This window comes from Procambarus clarkii, chromosome 10, assembly GCF_040958095.1.
Source record: "Procambarus clarkii isolate CNS0578487 chromosome 10, FALCON_Pclarkii_2.0, whole genome shotgun sequence".
NCBI classification, from domain to species: domain Eukaryota; kingdom Metazoa; phylum Arthropoda; class Malacostraca; order Decapoda; family Cambaridae; genus Procambarus; species Procambarus clarkii.
The window spans coordinates 52647459-52662924 of NC_091159.1; the positions used below are offsets into that span (position 1 = coordinate 52647459).

At 39.5% G+C, this 15466-nt stretch overlaps 1 protein-coding gene across 1 annotated transcript; it reads left to right on the forward strand.

The window, feature by feature from the left end:
• The first annotated feature begins 3877 nt into the window (after positions 1–3877).
• LOC138363089 (ATP-dependent RNA helicase DHX33-like) lies at positions 3878–9630 on the forward strand. The gene is made up of 5 exons (XM_069322046.1): positions 3878–4016; positions 5261–6871; positions 7871–8035; positions 8729–8865; positions 9058–9630. Exons 2-5 carry the CDS (start codon positions 5264–5266, stop codon positions 9308–9310), a joined length of 2163 nt encoding a protein of 720 aa, XP_069178147.1. The 5' UTR covers positions 3878–4016; positions 5261–5263; the 3' UTR covers positions 9311–9630.
• The last annotated feature ends 5836 nt before the right edge of the window (positions 9631–15466 follow it).

Consider the following 15466-nt stretch of genomic DNA (forward strand, 5'->3'; position numbering starts at 1 on the left):
CAAGTGTGCCACGACACTGCTGTACCCAGGACTACTAAATAAATATGAAACTCACTAAAACACTGTTGGAAAAAATCTAAGCAACAATGGGAATCTTTGACAAGCCGCCGGTTTCGTGTCTCCGTCGAGCCTACCACCAAAGTGGCCAAGTCCAGGCGGGACCAAAGAGCCGAAGCTCAACCCCCGCAAGCACAACAGGGTGAGTGCTACCCAGTGGGTATAATATTCAAGAGAGGTGTTGTTGTTTATTGAGGGGGATTCAAGAGAGGTGTCTATTCGACGCTGAATCAACGATATGAACGTTAATTACCTTACCTACCTTACCCCTCTAGTGTCAACCCATGTCTGTTTTCTTAAACAACGCTGTTTGTCGACCTAATTGTATTTGTGCTGCTTTTTCAGCCATGTTTCCCCCTTTTTTATCTTTATTTGTTCTCAACACATTTTATTCTTTATACTCAATTAGCATTAAGTTTTTAGTCATTAATGTTTTTCCTGCCCGAAACGCTTTGCGTAATAGTGGCTTTAGGCATTGTATGTACTAGCTCTATCTATAAATCGATCAATTTATGTAAAATCTCTTGTATGTATGTACCTTACCTGAATAAACATTTTAATTTTTTTTTAATTCAATGTTAAATTATCACTGATGTTAGTTCAGCGTTGAATTGACGTTACTCTTGTATATTTTGCCAACGGGGTAGTATTTCCCATAAATGTTTGTATATACATTAATTATCATCCTTTAGTCGTTCGTTTTGTGGATATCGATATCTATGGCAGGTAGCTGAAGGTAATGAATCCCCCAATAGTGAGCATTCCAATTGTAAATTATGTGAACACGAGCTAGGACATACTCTCCAACACTATATCTGTGATTGCCTTGTTATAAGTGATTCCAGACCAAATGGTATGAGGTACTTTGTGCCCTGTCATTACTTCATATACTCACGAATATTGGAAGATATTCTTGTGCTGTGCCAAGATTGTGCTACTGGAGGCTGACTTACATTTCATGTTCTCTCCAGATTCCATGTATGATGAACTATCCTGTGAGATGGGGATTGTTGCTGTTGTTTTAGAGTCAGCTACTCGGAACAAAAAGTTCCAAGCAGCACGGGCTATGGTGAGCTCGTAGTGAACTTACCTGGCACAGGAGAGATGGGTGCGGTGAGATGGGGATATTAGATGAACTTATAGTTAGTTTTTTATCTACAAAGTGTAATCTTTTGTAACGGTTCTATTGTTACGTAAAGTATGGTGACAATAAACACAGACACTAAGATACTATATATATATTTGGTCTAATATACAGAAGTACACAGGTGATACTTTGGTGGGAGTTGAGCGCACTGAGCGTCGGTACTTACAGTATCTCGCAAGTGTCTGCTCTAGACCACACTTGAAAGTAGACTCTCGTTAATGTTTGCTATTCTGCTGCTTATATGCTCGGGCAACACCTCACCGTGTTGCCCGGGCAACGCCTCACCTCATTCATCTCCAAAGGTTGACAGGAATATTAACAATGCATTTGGAGCGAGTATATTATTGGGATAATCTACTCGCTACAGAACTCCCCCTCCCAGGGGATGAAAGGAAAAATACTTGATCAAGGAACTTAGCTGGTCGGTGAATTGTACGACATGCTCGCGTTACATAACCATCAAAGTTAACTTCCTCCTCTTCGCTGATGTCATCTAACTGGGGTCGTAAGGTGGGAGGTCGCACAGGATCGTCCGTCGTCGGAGGCGTTGAGACGCAGCCTGGAGCAGAGCAGAGAGCTGAGTGAGGCCGGAGTCGTGGAGCTCTATGTGGGAGAGCGTGGCGGCTCGATTGAGAATTGTGAGTGTCTAAACTCGGGGAGCGAGAGCGTGGCGGCTCGATGCGGTCGTAGTCTGCTGTCTGCTCTGTGTCGAAGCTGTAGCGTCTTGGGTTGATTAGGACTGTACACGCCGAGTACTACATTGTTGACTGTGGAAATTGTAGTCTGGTACCAAAAGATGTAGGCAGTGTGTGGACAAGCTCGGTGTAGCAGGAGAGAAGAATGTGCATAATTGTTGCGTCCTTGGGTCGCTGGTGGAGCATTTAGATCCAGTGCGGATGGGCTCGGGCACCAGGACATTAGGAGGTAATGTAGGCACGTAGTTATTACAACGAGGTAATCACATCTAGAGCTGAATTGTCCTGAACGCGACGAAGTGTCGGAAACGCAAGCTGTAAGTCCTGTACTGCGCAAAGGGCTTGAGTCGGCCGAGTATCAAAATGCAGTGAACGTGTAGATGAATCTGATGACAGAGCAGCTGTTGTGGGCGTAGGACAAGCAGTGCCCTGGCAGCGACGGAGAGTCGGCAGGACAAGCTGTAGATCCAACATGATGTAATCATTGATGAGGCTGTCAGATGAGTGAGTAACGATCGTGGAGCAGCAAGCCGTAGTAGATGAAAATGCAGAGATGGACGGGATGAAAATCATAGCTGTGGCGAGGGTGTTGGCAGTGTTCCATCACAGCAAACAGTAGCAGTAGAGGTCCAGTGAGAGTCCATCGTGGCTGGGTATCGTCGAAACTCTCTGGGGTCACCAATGTAACGGTTCTATTGTTACGTAAAGTATGGTGACAATAAACACAGACACTAAGATACTATATATATATTTGGTCTAATATACAGAAGTACACAGGTGATACTTTGGTGGGAGTTGAGCGCACTGAGCGTCGGTACAGTATCTCGCAAGTGTCTGCTCTAGACCACACTTGAAAGTAGACTCTCGTTAATGTTTGCTATTCTGCTGCTTATATGCTCGGGCAACACCTCACCGTGTTGCCCGGGCAACGCCTCACCTCATTCATCTCCAAAGGTTGACAGGAATATTAACAATGCATTTGGAGCGAGTATATTATTTTTTTTTTTTTTTTTTTTTTTTGAGATATATACAAGAGTTGTTACATTCTTGTACAGCCACTAGTACGCGTAGCGTTTCGGGCAAGTCCTTAATCCTATGGTCCCTGGAATACGATCCCCGCCGCGAAGAATCGTTTTTTCATCCAAGTACACATTTTACTGTTGCGTTAATTATTGGGATAATTGATTATCCCAATCATTGGCGTTGGCGTTGATTATTGGGATAATCTACTCGCTACACTTTCATATAGAATATTGACTTTCATGCCCGAAACGCTTTGCGTAATAGTGGCTTTAGGCATTGTATGTACTAGCTCTACCTATAAGTCAAACAATCCTTGTAAATATTTATTGTATGTATGTACCTTACCTAAATAAAATTGTATTGTATTGTAATAGGGTAGCAGCCCATTGTTGTGTATACCTAAGCTTATTAATAATAATAGTAATCATTTAAACAGTCTCCGTGGTGTAGTGGTAAGACACTCGCCTGGCGTTCCGCGAGCGCTATGTCATGGGTTCGTATCCTGGCCGGGGAGGATTTACTGGGCGCAATTCCTTAACTGTAGCCTCTGTTTAACGCAACAGTAAAATGTGTACTTGGATGAAAAAATGATTCTTCGCGGCAGGGGATCGCATTCCAGGGACCTGCCCGAAACGCTACGCGTACTAGTGGCTGTACAAGAATGTAACAACTCTTGTATATATCTCAAAAAAAAAAAATAATAATAAAAAAATAGTTTTGTAAGAGATTTCGTCCGCCAGAAACGTTTAGTCTCCGGAGTTGTTCGCTGGTAAATATGATATGCTCCCTATGCCTGCAGATAATACTATACGGATACTGTATATGCAACTTGCGTTTTTTTCCAAATACAAGTATCTAAAAACAATGATGAGGAATTGAAGGGGAACAAGTTGCCGAGGATGAGAGTAGGAAGCCTACAGGGGATGTTATAAATAGAATTATAGTTGTGGTCCCTATTCCTGTGGCGAGGACGTCAACAAGAGAGCGAGTCTCGTGTGTGGCTGGAGGGACCTCTTGGTCCCAAGGGAGGGCGCGCACCTTTCTTCATCCTCACCATGTCTCCGTTGTGAACACTATAGCTCAATATATATCTGGTAAGCTGATAGGGTTAGGGTAAACATGCGCTCTAGGTTGGAGCATTATCCAGGCAGAGGTCAGCATGGGGCGTCCGTGCCCCTACGTGCTGACCCCTCATGACGTCCGTGCCCCTACGTGCTGACCCCTCATGACGTCCGTGCCCCTACGTGCTGACCCCTCATGACGTCCGTGCCCCTACGTGCTGACCCCTCATGACGTCCATGACCTCACAAGTTGTCCTTGACCCCACAAGCCGTCCGTGCCCCTACAGGCTGTTCATGACCCCTCAAGCTGTCCATGACCTCACAAGTTGTCCGTGACCCCACAAACCGTCCATGACCCCATAATTGACCATGACCCAATAACTGTCCATGACCCCATAAGCTGTCCATGACCCCACAAGCCAATGGCTATGAACTTATTATGTCTCATTCCCCCTGCCACATTTTTTCAACCATATTCTAGCCTGTGGCTCCTGTACAGCCACATTCTTCCCTATGGACTCCTACAACAACACTTTTAGGGGGAGGGAGGTGGGTTAGATCCTGACTCCATTATATAGCTGTGTGTGGGTGAGTATGGGGTGCATAATAAATTGACTAAAAAAAAAAAAAAATTGAAAGGTACTAGACATTCTCCTACCATGGTCCCTTTATTTCACTCTTGTACACCCTTCTTGTTAATAACCAACTTTACTGATCTGATAATGCTAAAAAGCATAATTCATCTCGAAATTACCAAAAATCACATTTTTTTTTCCATTTTATTTTGGAGCACACTGCATGAATAGTTTATCAGGGGACCAGCCAAAATATCAGTTGATCCAACCAGAGCTCCCACTCTTCACCTATATACCACTAAAAATAATAGTTGTTCTGCTGTTTTCACCAGTTTTGGAACTTCCCAGAAAAATTTTTAAGTTATGTTTATTTTCTTTTTACTGTGATTTAGACCAATCATGTGTGCATATTTCCATAAATTTTATTTTTACTTATGTTGAAAAATATAGAGTAAAAAATTTTTTTTTTGATATTCATTAGAACCATGCATTGAATCATAGAAAGAAAATATTTTATAATATTTTGTTTTACTGTATTTTGTTTTAAAGTATATTAAACAAAATTATTTTTGTTTTGTTTTATGCATTGGTGCAGACACTATAGTTTTTAAGAGCCGAGATCTTGAGACAGGCAATGTTACCCTATTTCACATATGTATATTACTTCATATACAAATTAAAAAAATTTCCTTTTTCTTTCAGAAAATGGCAGGTTTCCAAGAACCACCTGCTAAAAAGCCAAAAATTGAAGGAAATTTTAGACTAAATTCAAAGTCTCCCCACATATCCGTGCAGCAGAGTCCAGTCAGAAATGTGAATGGACATTTTGGCAATAAACAACATAGTGGTAATTTCTCAGTTCCTAGAAACATTAAAAATTCTAATTGGAAACCTCATGGCAATGGAGCTGCTCGGAATATTCGGAATGCTGATCATTTGAAAAATCTCTTGAAACAACGACATGCTCTTCCAATTTTTCCTGCGCGTTCAAGGTTGCTAGAGGAGTTGAAAAAGAGTGATGTTGTTATTGTTATTGGTGAAACAGGGAGTGGGAAGACAACACAGATTCCTCAGTACCTGCATGAAGAAAGATGGGATCGTAGAGGAGCTATTTGTGTCACTCAGCCTCGTAGGGTGGCAGCCATTACCATAGCTAAGAGGGTTGCTGAGGAAATGGATACAAATTTAGGTGGATTGGTTGGGTATTCAGTACGTTTTGAGGAGTCTGCGTCACAGAGTACAAAGCTTAAATACATGACTGATGGTATGTTATTAAGGGAAGCTATTTCTGATCCCCTGCTTAGTAAATACAGTTGGGTTATTTTGGATGAAGCCCATGAACGGACTATCAGTACAGATGTGTTGTTTGGCGTTGTTAAAGATGCTCAGAAGAGTCGGAAAACTGCTACAGGTGATCCACTCAAAGTAATTGTCATGTCAGCCACAATGGATGTTGACCATTTTAGTAATTATTTTAATAAATGCCCTGTATTGTACATAGAAGGTCGGCAACATCCAATAGAGATGTTCTATGCTAGAGAAAAACAGGAAGACTATGTTTTGGCTGCTATGAGTACTGTTTTTCAGATACATAAAGCAGCTCCACCACAGCATGATATTTTAGTATTTTTAACAGGTCAAGAAGAGATTGATTCTGTGACACACACTATTCGCCAAATTGCAAAAGAGAGCAGCTTGGCAGAATATCCCAAATTAAGGGTTTATCCCTTATATGCAGCCTTGCCAGCACATCAGCAACTAGATGTGTTTAGAGCAACAGCACCAGGAGAAAGAAAAGTAATAGTTAGCACAAATATTGCTGAAACATCTATAACAATCCCAGGGATACGCCATGTAGTTGACTCAGGAAGGGCAAAAATTCGCTCCTATATCCCAGGCAGCGGTTTTGATACCTTAAAAGTGAAAAAAATTTCTCAAGCTCAAGCTTGGCAGAGGACAGGCCGAGCTGGCCGAGAGACTGCTGGCTGTTGCTACAGAGCATACACGTTAGAGGAATTTAATGCAATGGCACTGAATCCTGTGCCTGAAATTTTGCGTACAAATTTAGCTAGTGTAATCTTGCAACTTTTAGCTATTGGGATAAAGAACATATTGACTTTTGATTTTATAGATAAGCCAAGTTCAGAGCATGTTCAGCAAGCAGTAGAACACCTGTTATTGCTTGGTGCTGTCAACCTAAAATCTGAAACACTGGAATTAACAGAAATTGGGAAGAAGATGGCACAGTTTCCTCTTGACCCTCGCTATGCCAAAGTTATACTCGGTGGACCAGAGTATGGCTGTACTGATGAGGTTAGTAATTCTGCCATTTTTGAGTGTACATTTGACTTGTGCAAAAGATACTTTGAATGGTAAAGTATTAAATTTAAGCACTACGTTACTTAAAAATAGACGAGGGATTTTTAGAAGTACAGTACATAATATTAGCTCCAACAACTTTGCTGCAGAATAAATAAATTTTTTAATCAGTATTAAAAGTCTCTCATTTTTAATGTAATCTGTTTGATAAATCAACAACCCTATTTCCAAACCATTATTTACTCAGGTCTTTTTTTAATGTAATCTTAGTTTGTATACATTGTTTTGTGTTCTGTTTTGTATTGATGTACAGTATTTATTTGTTTAATAGCATCTCGATTAGCCTAAAATAACAACACATTACAAACCTGTAATTCAACATGCAAGCAAATATCATTATAACATTTTAAATAAATAATACAAGGTGAAACATTAATGCAAGTTTTGTTTATATTTGCACAGTTGTCTACATCCTCGGCTCACAACCATGGGACCCGGGTTCAATCCCTGGACAGACAGAAATGGTTGGATGCTTTCTCTTTCACTGATGTCACTGTTCAGCTTGTAATAAAATAAATGACTGGGAGTTAGGCAACTGTTGTGGGTTGCATTCTGGAGAATGTCACTAGTTGATCTGGGTGAACCTCAGTAAGCCTAAATACTGTACAGGCTTCCTCTCCTCAATAGTGGGAATTCAATAAATAAGGGCTGTTATAATAGGTACCCTGAAATATAGGTAAATTTAAGCAAACCTAAGTTTAATGTATAACTACTGTAATTTTATATTTGTAAAATATCCAGATATAGAATTGCTAATATTTGGCTGGATATTTGAAAATGGTCACATAGTTGCCAGATACCCAGCCCAGCCCAAATCTCAATAGGATCTGATAAAAGATTCAGTCCTGTTTTACTTAGGCAACTTATTTTCTGCCTGTTATTGTATGATATAGTTTATTTTTATATCAATTTTATTTTTTATTTTTTTTACAGGTCCTCACCATTGTGGCACTTTTATCTGGTGAGTCTATATATGTAAATCCCAGTGGAAAAAAGGGCACTGCTGCAAATGTGAGGCGCAAGTTTGCAGCTGTTGAGGGTGACCACATTACCATGCTCAAGATCTACCGAGCATTCAAAGCTGCTAAAGAAAATAAGGTAAGAGGAGAATGGTACTAAGTTTTCATATATACAGTATTGACGTAAACAAAGACGAACTTGATGCATAATCATATACTGTAATGTACTTTTGATATTTATTAATGTCCACATAGCTGTTCGATTTTGGTACTGTGATGCTAGGTATCTTTATTACATAGGACCAGAATTACACTGAAAGTTTTAGGATCAACATTCATATACAAGATGTGGTCATAGAATAGCCATTGAGTGTAGTACTGTATATTATAAGAGAAGATGGAATCTGGTGTATCCTTAGATTATACCAGTTTGGTTAACTGTGGCTAGAATTGAGAGGTTTTCTGCTCTGTCTAGTTTGTTGTTAGAATGAATGCTGTCTTACTAGTATTTTGTCACTCGCCCTTCCTATCGAATCACTAAATTTTAATGTTCTTTGTGCAGAGAACTGCGCTTGTTCCTTTTTAAGTTTCATGTGTGTAGCTCGGGACGCCACCGAAAGAACTACCAGAAAGACTGAACTTTTTTTTTTATTATTATTATTGTTTTCTACTGAACTACCAGGTTTAATATCTTGGTTATTTTTTATCTGCTAGGAAATTTTATATTTCTGCAGTTGCAAGAATGCCTCTACAAAAAAACTTCAAATTTAGTAAACACAGTATTTTTGTTTTAACTAAAACAAATGTTTTAACAATCTTTATGCTCTTGCAGATGTGGTCTCACGAAAATTTCCTGAACTATCGAAACTTGATGTACGCTAGTGAAGTGCGTAAACAGTTAGTTCAGGTATGTCAGAGGTGTGATATACCAGTCGTATCCTGCCAGCAGAACTTGGATTCTGTTCGAAGGTATGTGATCTTATTTATCTGACATAAAAAAATATGAATTTCTAATCCAGTGAAATTTTTACCAGCATGTGATTTCATCTCAAATTAAATTTGTGAAAATAATATTGATAAAATGCATTGTGTTTGCAGACATTTGTTACTGAAAAAAATACTCAAGTGTACAATGCTTTGAGTAAAATTCTCTTGTTACAGGTGCATAGTAGCTGGTCTGTTTACAAATGTTGCAGAGTTACAGTTGGGTGGCAAGTACATAACTTTGGACTCGAAACAAGAAGCCACAATTCATCCAGCTTCTGTCTTATTTGGTGGAAAACCTGCCTATGTATTGTTCACAGAACTTGTACACACAGGCAAAACATACATGCATATAAACTCTGCCATAGATGCTCAGTGGTTGTATGAAGTTGCTCCAGAATACTTCAGAAAGTGCCACATTAAAAATTAAAACGAATATTTATGTACTGTATGTTATTCCTGGACCAAGCCAACAAAAATAACATTTCAGTGAAAACTACGTGATCAAGTGGTATGCCAAAATGTCTATCTTGTGATAATTGGGTATTGTTTGACCCCACAATGTAGTCCTGCTTTCCAAGGTAAACAGAATAATTTAGGCCTATCTTGATAGCATGGTGCAAGTTAAAATGTATATATATACGTATACATTATATTTTTTTATTCGATTTGTAACTCGTAAAATTGTGAAGATGTCAATTTACTAGATAATGTATTACCAAGTAAATTACTTTTGTCAACATTTCCAAACTTTGTTTCCTCTCCTTCCCTTCCATATTTGCTGGTCCAAAGGAGGTAAGTAAAACAAGTAAGTAAAACATTTGGGGTAAGTAAAACAAAATAGAAACACTATAAGCAAGGATACTATACAGCTCTGCAAGCTGTACTCTCAGAAAAGATTATTTATATTTCTCTGTAGCTTCACACTCAACAATCTTATTAATGTGATGTATCAACTGGTGCCATGCAGGCGATTCGAACCAGCAACATGGGTACTAGCACATACCTCATATCACTGAACCATAATTCGCTATAAGTAACATGACCTGGGATTCAACTGACACCACAAGGGGTCTTGAGGCATCGAGCTGATACCAAATGAAGCTTTTACACATTACCCACTTACACTGGTGTGGTATAGAAGTTTTATCCCCATATACTCCCTTCAAATGCACAAGGAAATCACATTAATGTGATGTATCAGTGATAAAATCAATTGGAGCCATGTGGGGGATTTGAACCAGCAACATGGGTATCAATTTATTGCCTCTAGACCCCTGGTGGATCCAGTTGACTTCCAGGTTACATTACTTATTACTTATCGTAGTTCTGTGCTGTATGGCATGCGCTTGGAAGTAGTCATGTTGCTGGTCTCAATCCTTCACATGCCTCCAATTGATTTTCTTATCTTATTATTGTACTATGTACTAAAAAAAATCTAAATAAAGCAGACTGTTTGGCTAACTGGATAGAAAACTATATGGTATCAGCTCTCTTATTGCCTTAGGAGAGCAATACATACTAGTCGATAGCCTAGTCAATGTCACCTCGTGAAACACACAAAGTGTCTTGCTTCACTGAACATTAGAGGCTAAAGCAACATATTGGTGCTTTATAATATTTTAAAACCTATGTTGTGTTATGTATAAGTAAGTAATTATCAATAGAAGGCACCAAACCGGGAAGGCTATGTAGCACCAGTGTTATGTATAAGACTCCTTAACATTGGACAAAAGAACTTAAAGTGAAAGAACCAGTAACGATGACTTTCCACTGAGGTACAACACTCCTCACCATCACCACTAATATAAAATACAAGTGCTCTTAACCTAATGTGATTGGACAAGTCTTTTCAAACCAACAAGACTTGAACATCCTGGACATCACATGTTTATAACCTTTAAGGGCAGTTGTTGGTAACATTCTGTTGACATGGATTCATTTAACATTGTGTGCCATTAACCCCTTTTGTTTGCAGATGTCCAGATATATCATGGGCCATTATGCCTTAACAGGGTTAGTAAAAACAGCCATTCATGACCACGTTAGTATAATGATGATAAAATCTTGTTTTATATAAATTAATGACAATTTATTTACTTGGAGATAAATTATATACATCTACATTAGCAAACTTTACTTACAAGTAACTAGCCAAAGCTGCATTTAATCATAATCATACCACTAATGGGACTTATTTCACAGGTACTGTAGTTCAGAAGCAGTTATCAACAGTTGTGATATGTACAACTATTTTTGAGTTTCATACCTGGATAATAAGAGATTGGCCAGACACCAGCATCAACCCCAAAACAGCTAAGAGTAGTTTGTTTAAAAATTTTATTAAAGCATAAATTTTCCATTATAATATTAAAGCTCATTAGGCTAGTTCGTATGTTAATTCACAAATATCTGGTTTTCTTCTGTCAGTTATAGCTAGTGGGTAACGAATATTTTTGTGACGGAAATGTAATTCTCTATAAAAATGGTCTTTAGTATGTTCTTTGTAGGGTTAATGGTTTCCAAGAAAAAGGATCTGAATGTAATTATCATTAATTTTTAGGTAAATTAGACTTTTAGTACATAAAGTAGTTGTTTATTTGCTTGGTTTGTTTTTAAGTAATATACATATGATTATAGAAAAGTCTGTAATGGCAAGCCGATATTAGTAAAATCATTGAGTGTTTACTATTCTTCAGGACATAACAGCAGTTTGACTATTACTCCTGTATTACAGCAAATAATAATATAGTACTGTACTAGTACGGTACTTGTCTTATAGAACTGCAATTAAAAATATTTGTGTCAAATTTGTGATTCATTTGTGAAGTCTGTCAAATGATAATACAGTATTGAAATTAAAGAAATAGTACTTTGACAATAAGACAAGTGGAAACAATAAAAGAGGTGAGAAATAACTCACCTTGAAGGATTAGTGTGTTTTCCTGCATGTCAGGTGTCAAAAATCATTACTAGGGAACAAAACTGTTGCAGCAGTGAATGTAAGAGGAAAACAATCTTACTTGGGAATCAGTGTTCGAAGATCAAGTGACAATTTGTTTGATTTCAATACAGCTTAATTTGTTGTGGGGATGTTTCAGAAAATTGTTATTAAAAGAGAACAAAAGACCAATTGAGAGATGTGATAGTGCACAAAGTTGAAACTGTACTATTAAAGCAGTGTTCTTGGTACTGAAAGAAAAAAAAAAAAGATTGCTAATGTCAGTGTCACTTCCGAGTCACACTTATACTGTATTTCAATGTGTCCGACTTATTTACAGCAGACGGAAGGCATCACAGAGCGTGTTCAGTAAAATTCTTTAAGCGATCTACAAAGTTATTCAAAGCATCAGTCCCTTGAACCTATAGTGACACAGGAATCATTTTCTCAAGTTGTTTGATAACGCCAACATCAACATTGATACCTGTGCTGGAACCAACACATTTCATTTAATGGGTGAAATTCAGCGTGTTACTCCATCTACTTCAATATTTTCAGCTGGAAAAATTAACAAACTTAAAAATATTCAAAGTGCAAAAGTTGTTGGAGAATTGGTTCTTGTCTGTACAGTACTTCCTTTTCAGGAAACTAAAAAACTCAGGATTAGCTCAAATTCAAATACAATACCTTTATATAACACATTCTTGTTCAAGGCAAGTGGAGCAAGATTACCATCTCCCAAGACTCCAGGCCCTTTTTCTCAGAAACTGTTAACCCTACATAGAACATGCTAAGGACATCTTTGTAGAGAATTAAATTTCCTTTCAAAAATTGTCATCTATTTAGCTAAAACTTACAGAAAATGAGATATTTGACAAAAGCACATTTTGGGTGCCATTTTTCAAGACAGCCAAAACTCACCCCCTCCTGAGGAGAACACAGTGTAGAATAAGGACTCATAATAAAGGAATTAACATTTCCAGTTTTCTGGGAATTTTTTTCTGAATTCAAATGGTAAATGTTAATGAAGTGTCAGTCAGACCTGCTAAGGCAACCTAAATACTATCAAATTATAAATTGTAGCTGTAATGAATTTGTGACTATACAGACAGCTCTTTTTAAGGCAAGCAGAAGGAATGGTGTAAGAGACAGGACAGGACAGAACACTTAAATTATAAGTTCTTAACCAGGTTGGGCCAGACAAACTCTACCAGGCAATTGCCATGTTGATACATCATCCAATCAGTAAGTATTCTATTTTTTAATAGCCATTTTTTAAATAAATGCTGATTTATGCAATTTTTCATTAACTGCAAATAAATTAAGGTAATTATGAAAAAGCAGTAAGTCTTCATGACTATATGGTGCTAGGTAACTAAGTAATTATCAAAAGAAGGCACCAAGCCAGGGAGGCTATAGCACCGTCAAATGTGCCGGTTATTCAAAAGGCACTAAATATCACTAAGGATGCCAATACTAGAACAAAAAATGCAGAAGGCAAACATTATCAACGGTATCAGATTCACCAAGGAATCTATCGAAGGACAGGCGACCGTGAGGAACAGTCGGGGAAACAAGACGCATGCACGTCCTGGAATTCAGGACATTCAACAAGGATATGCACGACTGCAAGAGGGACAATGCAGTTTGGACAATAAGGAGCAGGGCAGCACTCTGTTAAGATTCCGTGAGTTAAGAGGTATTGCCAATACGTAACCTCATCAGAACCATTTCCCACCGCCGGTAAAGGTGGTAGGAGGAAGGCCATGGGGACACGCTACCCTTAATTGCATGCAGCTTGTTACCCATAACAGAAGACCTGCGGTCCTATTGAGGAATGAAAAACTGGGTAGAAGTCGCAATAAGGAACACCTTTGCGGGAAATATCTGCACTTGGGACAAGTGCAGATAGCCTCAGTTGCGGCAGCATCCGCACGCTCATTTAAGGAAATGCCTGGGGAACCCAGCAAAATTGATGCAGTGAGCTGGGGAAGAAAAGCACTCGGTCTTAAAATTACTCGAGGTTCCATACAAGGGGCATAGACACACCTCACTTGTGCACCTGAAGGGACCATGCCCAAATCTCCAACACCTGCTGCAGAGGCGTACATACTCCTGAATGGAGCATCTGGCACCAGCAAGAATGACGGGACCCACTATCAGACATGACCTTCACAATGCGTAGAGGCTAACGACGACCACCACAAGGGGGTCGAGTGAACGCATCAACATGGAAATAGAATGGCCTTGGGCCTCAAAGATATATCTAATATCCTCGTGGAAGTCTTTCAGTTCCCTCCTGTCACAGCATGGTGCAGAAGAACTGTGCCAATGCTGGAATTTTTTTTGAGATCCGAACAGGGGACTCCCCAATGCAGGACAACAAAGCCAGGTGATCAGCCGCTTCCTGAGAAGGGGCTGTAACAACACATGTACCAGGACGGGTGGAGGTAAAAGTGACAAATGTATCCAGCGAATCAACAAGGTGTTTATGGAGAATGAGTAGGGTCAATATGACCAAAATAAAAATCTTTAGTCTACATAGCAGGACCAAACAAAGCCTGGAAAGTATTAGATTGGGAAGGAATCGTGCGAGTGTGGAGATGACAGTGCAAAGCCCCCCTGGTAAAAGGTGCAGTTATGATGAGAGATGGAGCCACGCCAGGTGACGAGGTGGTCACCACGGGGCTCAACCCCGCCACAGAGGTGGGAGGGGAGCAGAGTTAGAGCATGTTTATGACCCGATGTAGCAGGGGCTACAGAGCCTGGCCTTCCAGCAGTCCGACTCAAGGGCCTGGTCTCCTACTCCACAAGTGAGATTGAAATTGAAATAAGTTTATTGAGGTACCACAAGTGAGAAGTTAACAGTCAGAAAAAGGCATAAAAACGAAGAGGAAAAAAATCATCCACGAATAAGCCAAGCCATGGAGCCACAATTAGAGGATAGGACACCTGACAAGACGGGGGCCCCTCAGGGGTGCATTGTGGATATACACCCTGCAATCGTCGTCTTTAGAGCCGTCAGTCCGTCGAGATCGGACTTGGCAACGAAGGCAAAGTTTGACAATAGAAGTGTCCCCTCGCTTGACAATGTCAGGTACCATGGTTCTACGGGTGAGTGTGTGCCTCCCCAAACACCCAGCGCCAAAACAGAAGACATCAGAAAGAACATTCAAGAATGGCAGGAAGGCAAAAACCCAAAAGGAGAAGAGGTGGGGAGGAAAAACAAAATAAAGAGGAAAAAGCTAACAGCAAAAATTGAAGAGGACAGCAGCAGGAGCAGAAGGCTTCAAAAAGAGAGAGGATAAGCTGTTCCAAAGAGTATCACATTCCGGCAGCCGCCCACCAAGCCTTCTCACGACGGCAACAGGTTGGAAAAGGAGGGATGGAGGGGGAAGGGAACGACCGAGCCCTGTGTTCAGTGAAAAGTGAAGTCTTTAGTTTTTAGATTTTTTATACCTGTCAAAATTCCTCCATGTATTAAAAAGGCTGAAATCTTCCAAAATATTCACAAAGTTGTATAAAAATTCATGTAAACAGTGCATGTAACTAATGTCAGTTGCGGACCATTATGAAACGGAAGCTTGAGAGATTGGTTGAAGACAACCTTAAATATTTAATGTGTAATGATTTTCTTATACTTTT

What these genes read in the sequence shown, in the direction of transcription:
- LOC138363089 (XM_069322046.1), top strand. Translation starts at nt 5,264, where the DNA reads ATGGCAGGTTTCCAAGAACCACCTGCTAAAAAGCCAAAAATTGAAGGA. An exon ending in AAGCTGCTAAAGAAAATAAG is followed by an intron (nt 8,036 to 8,728) that starts GTAAGAGGAGAA and finishes ATGCTCTTGCAG; the next exon opens with ATGTGGTCTCACGAAAATTT. An exon ending in AACTTGGATTCTGTTCGAAG is followed by an intron (nt 8,866 to 9,057) that starts GTATGTGATCTT and finishes CTCTTGTTACAG; the next exon opens with GTGCATAGTAGCTGGTCTGT.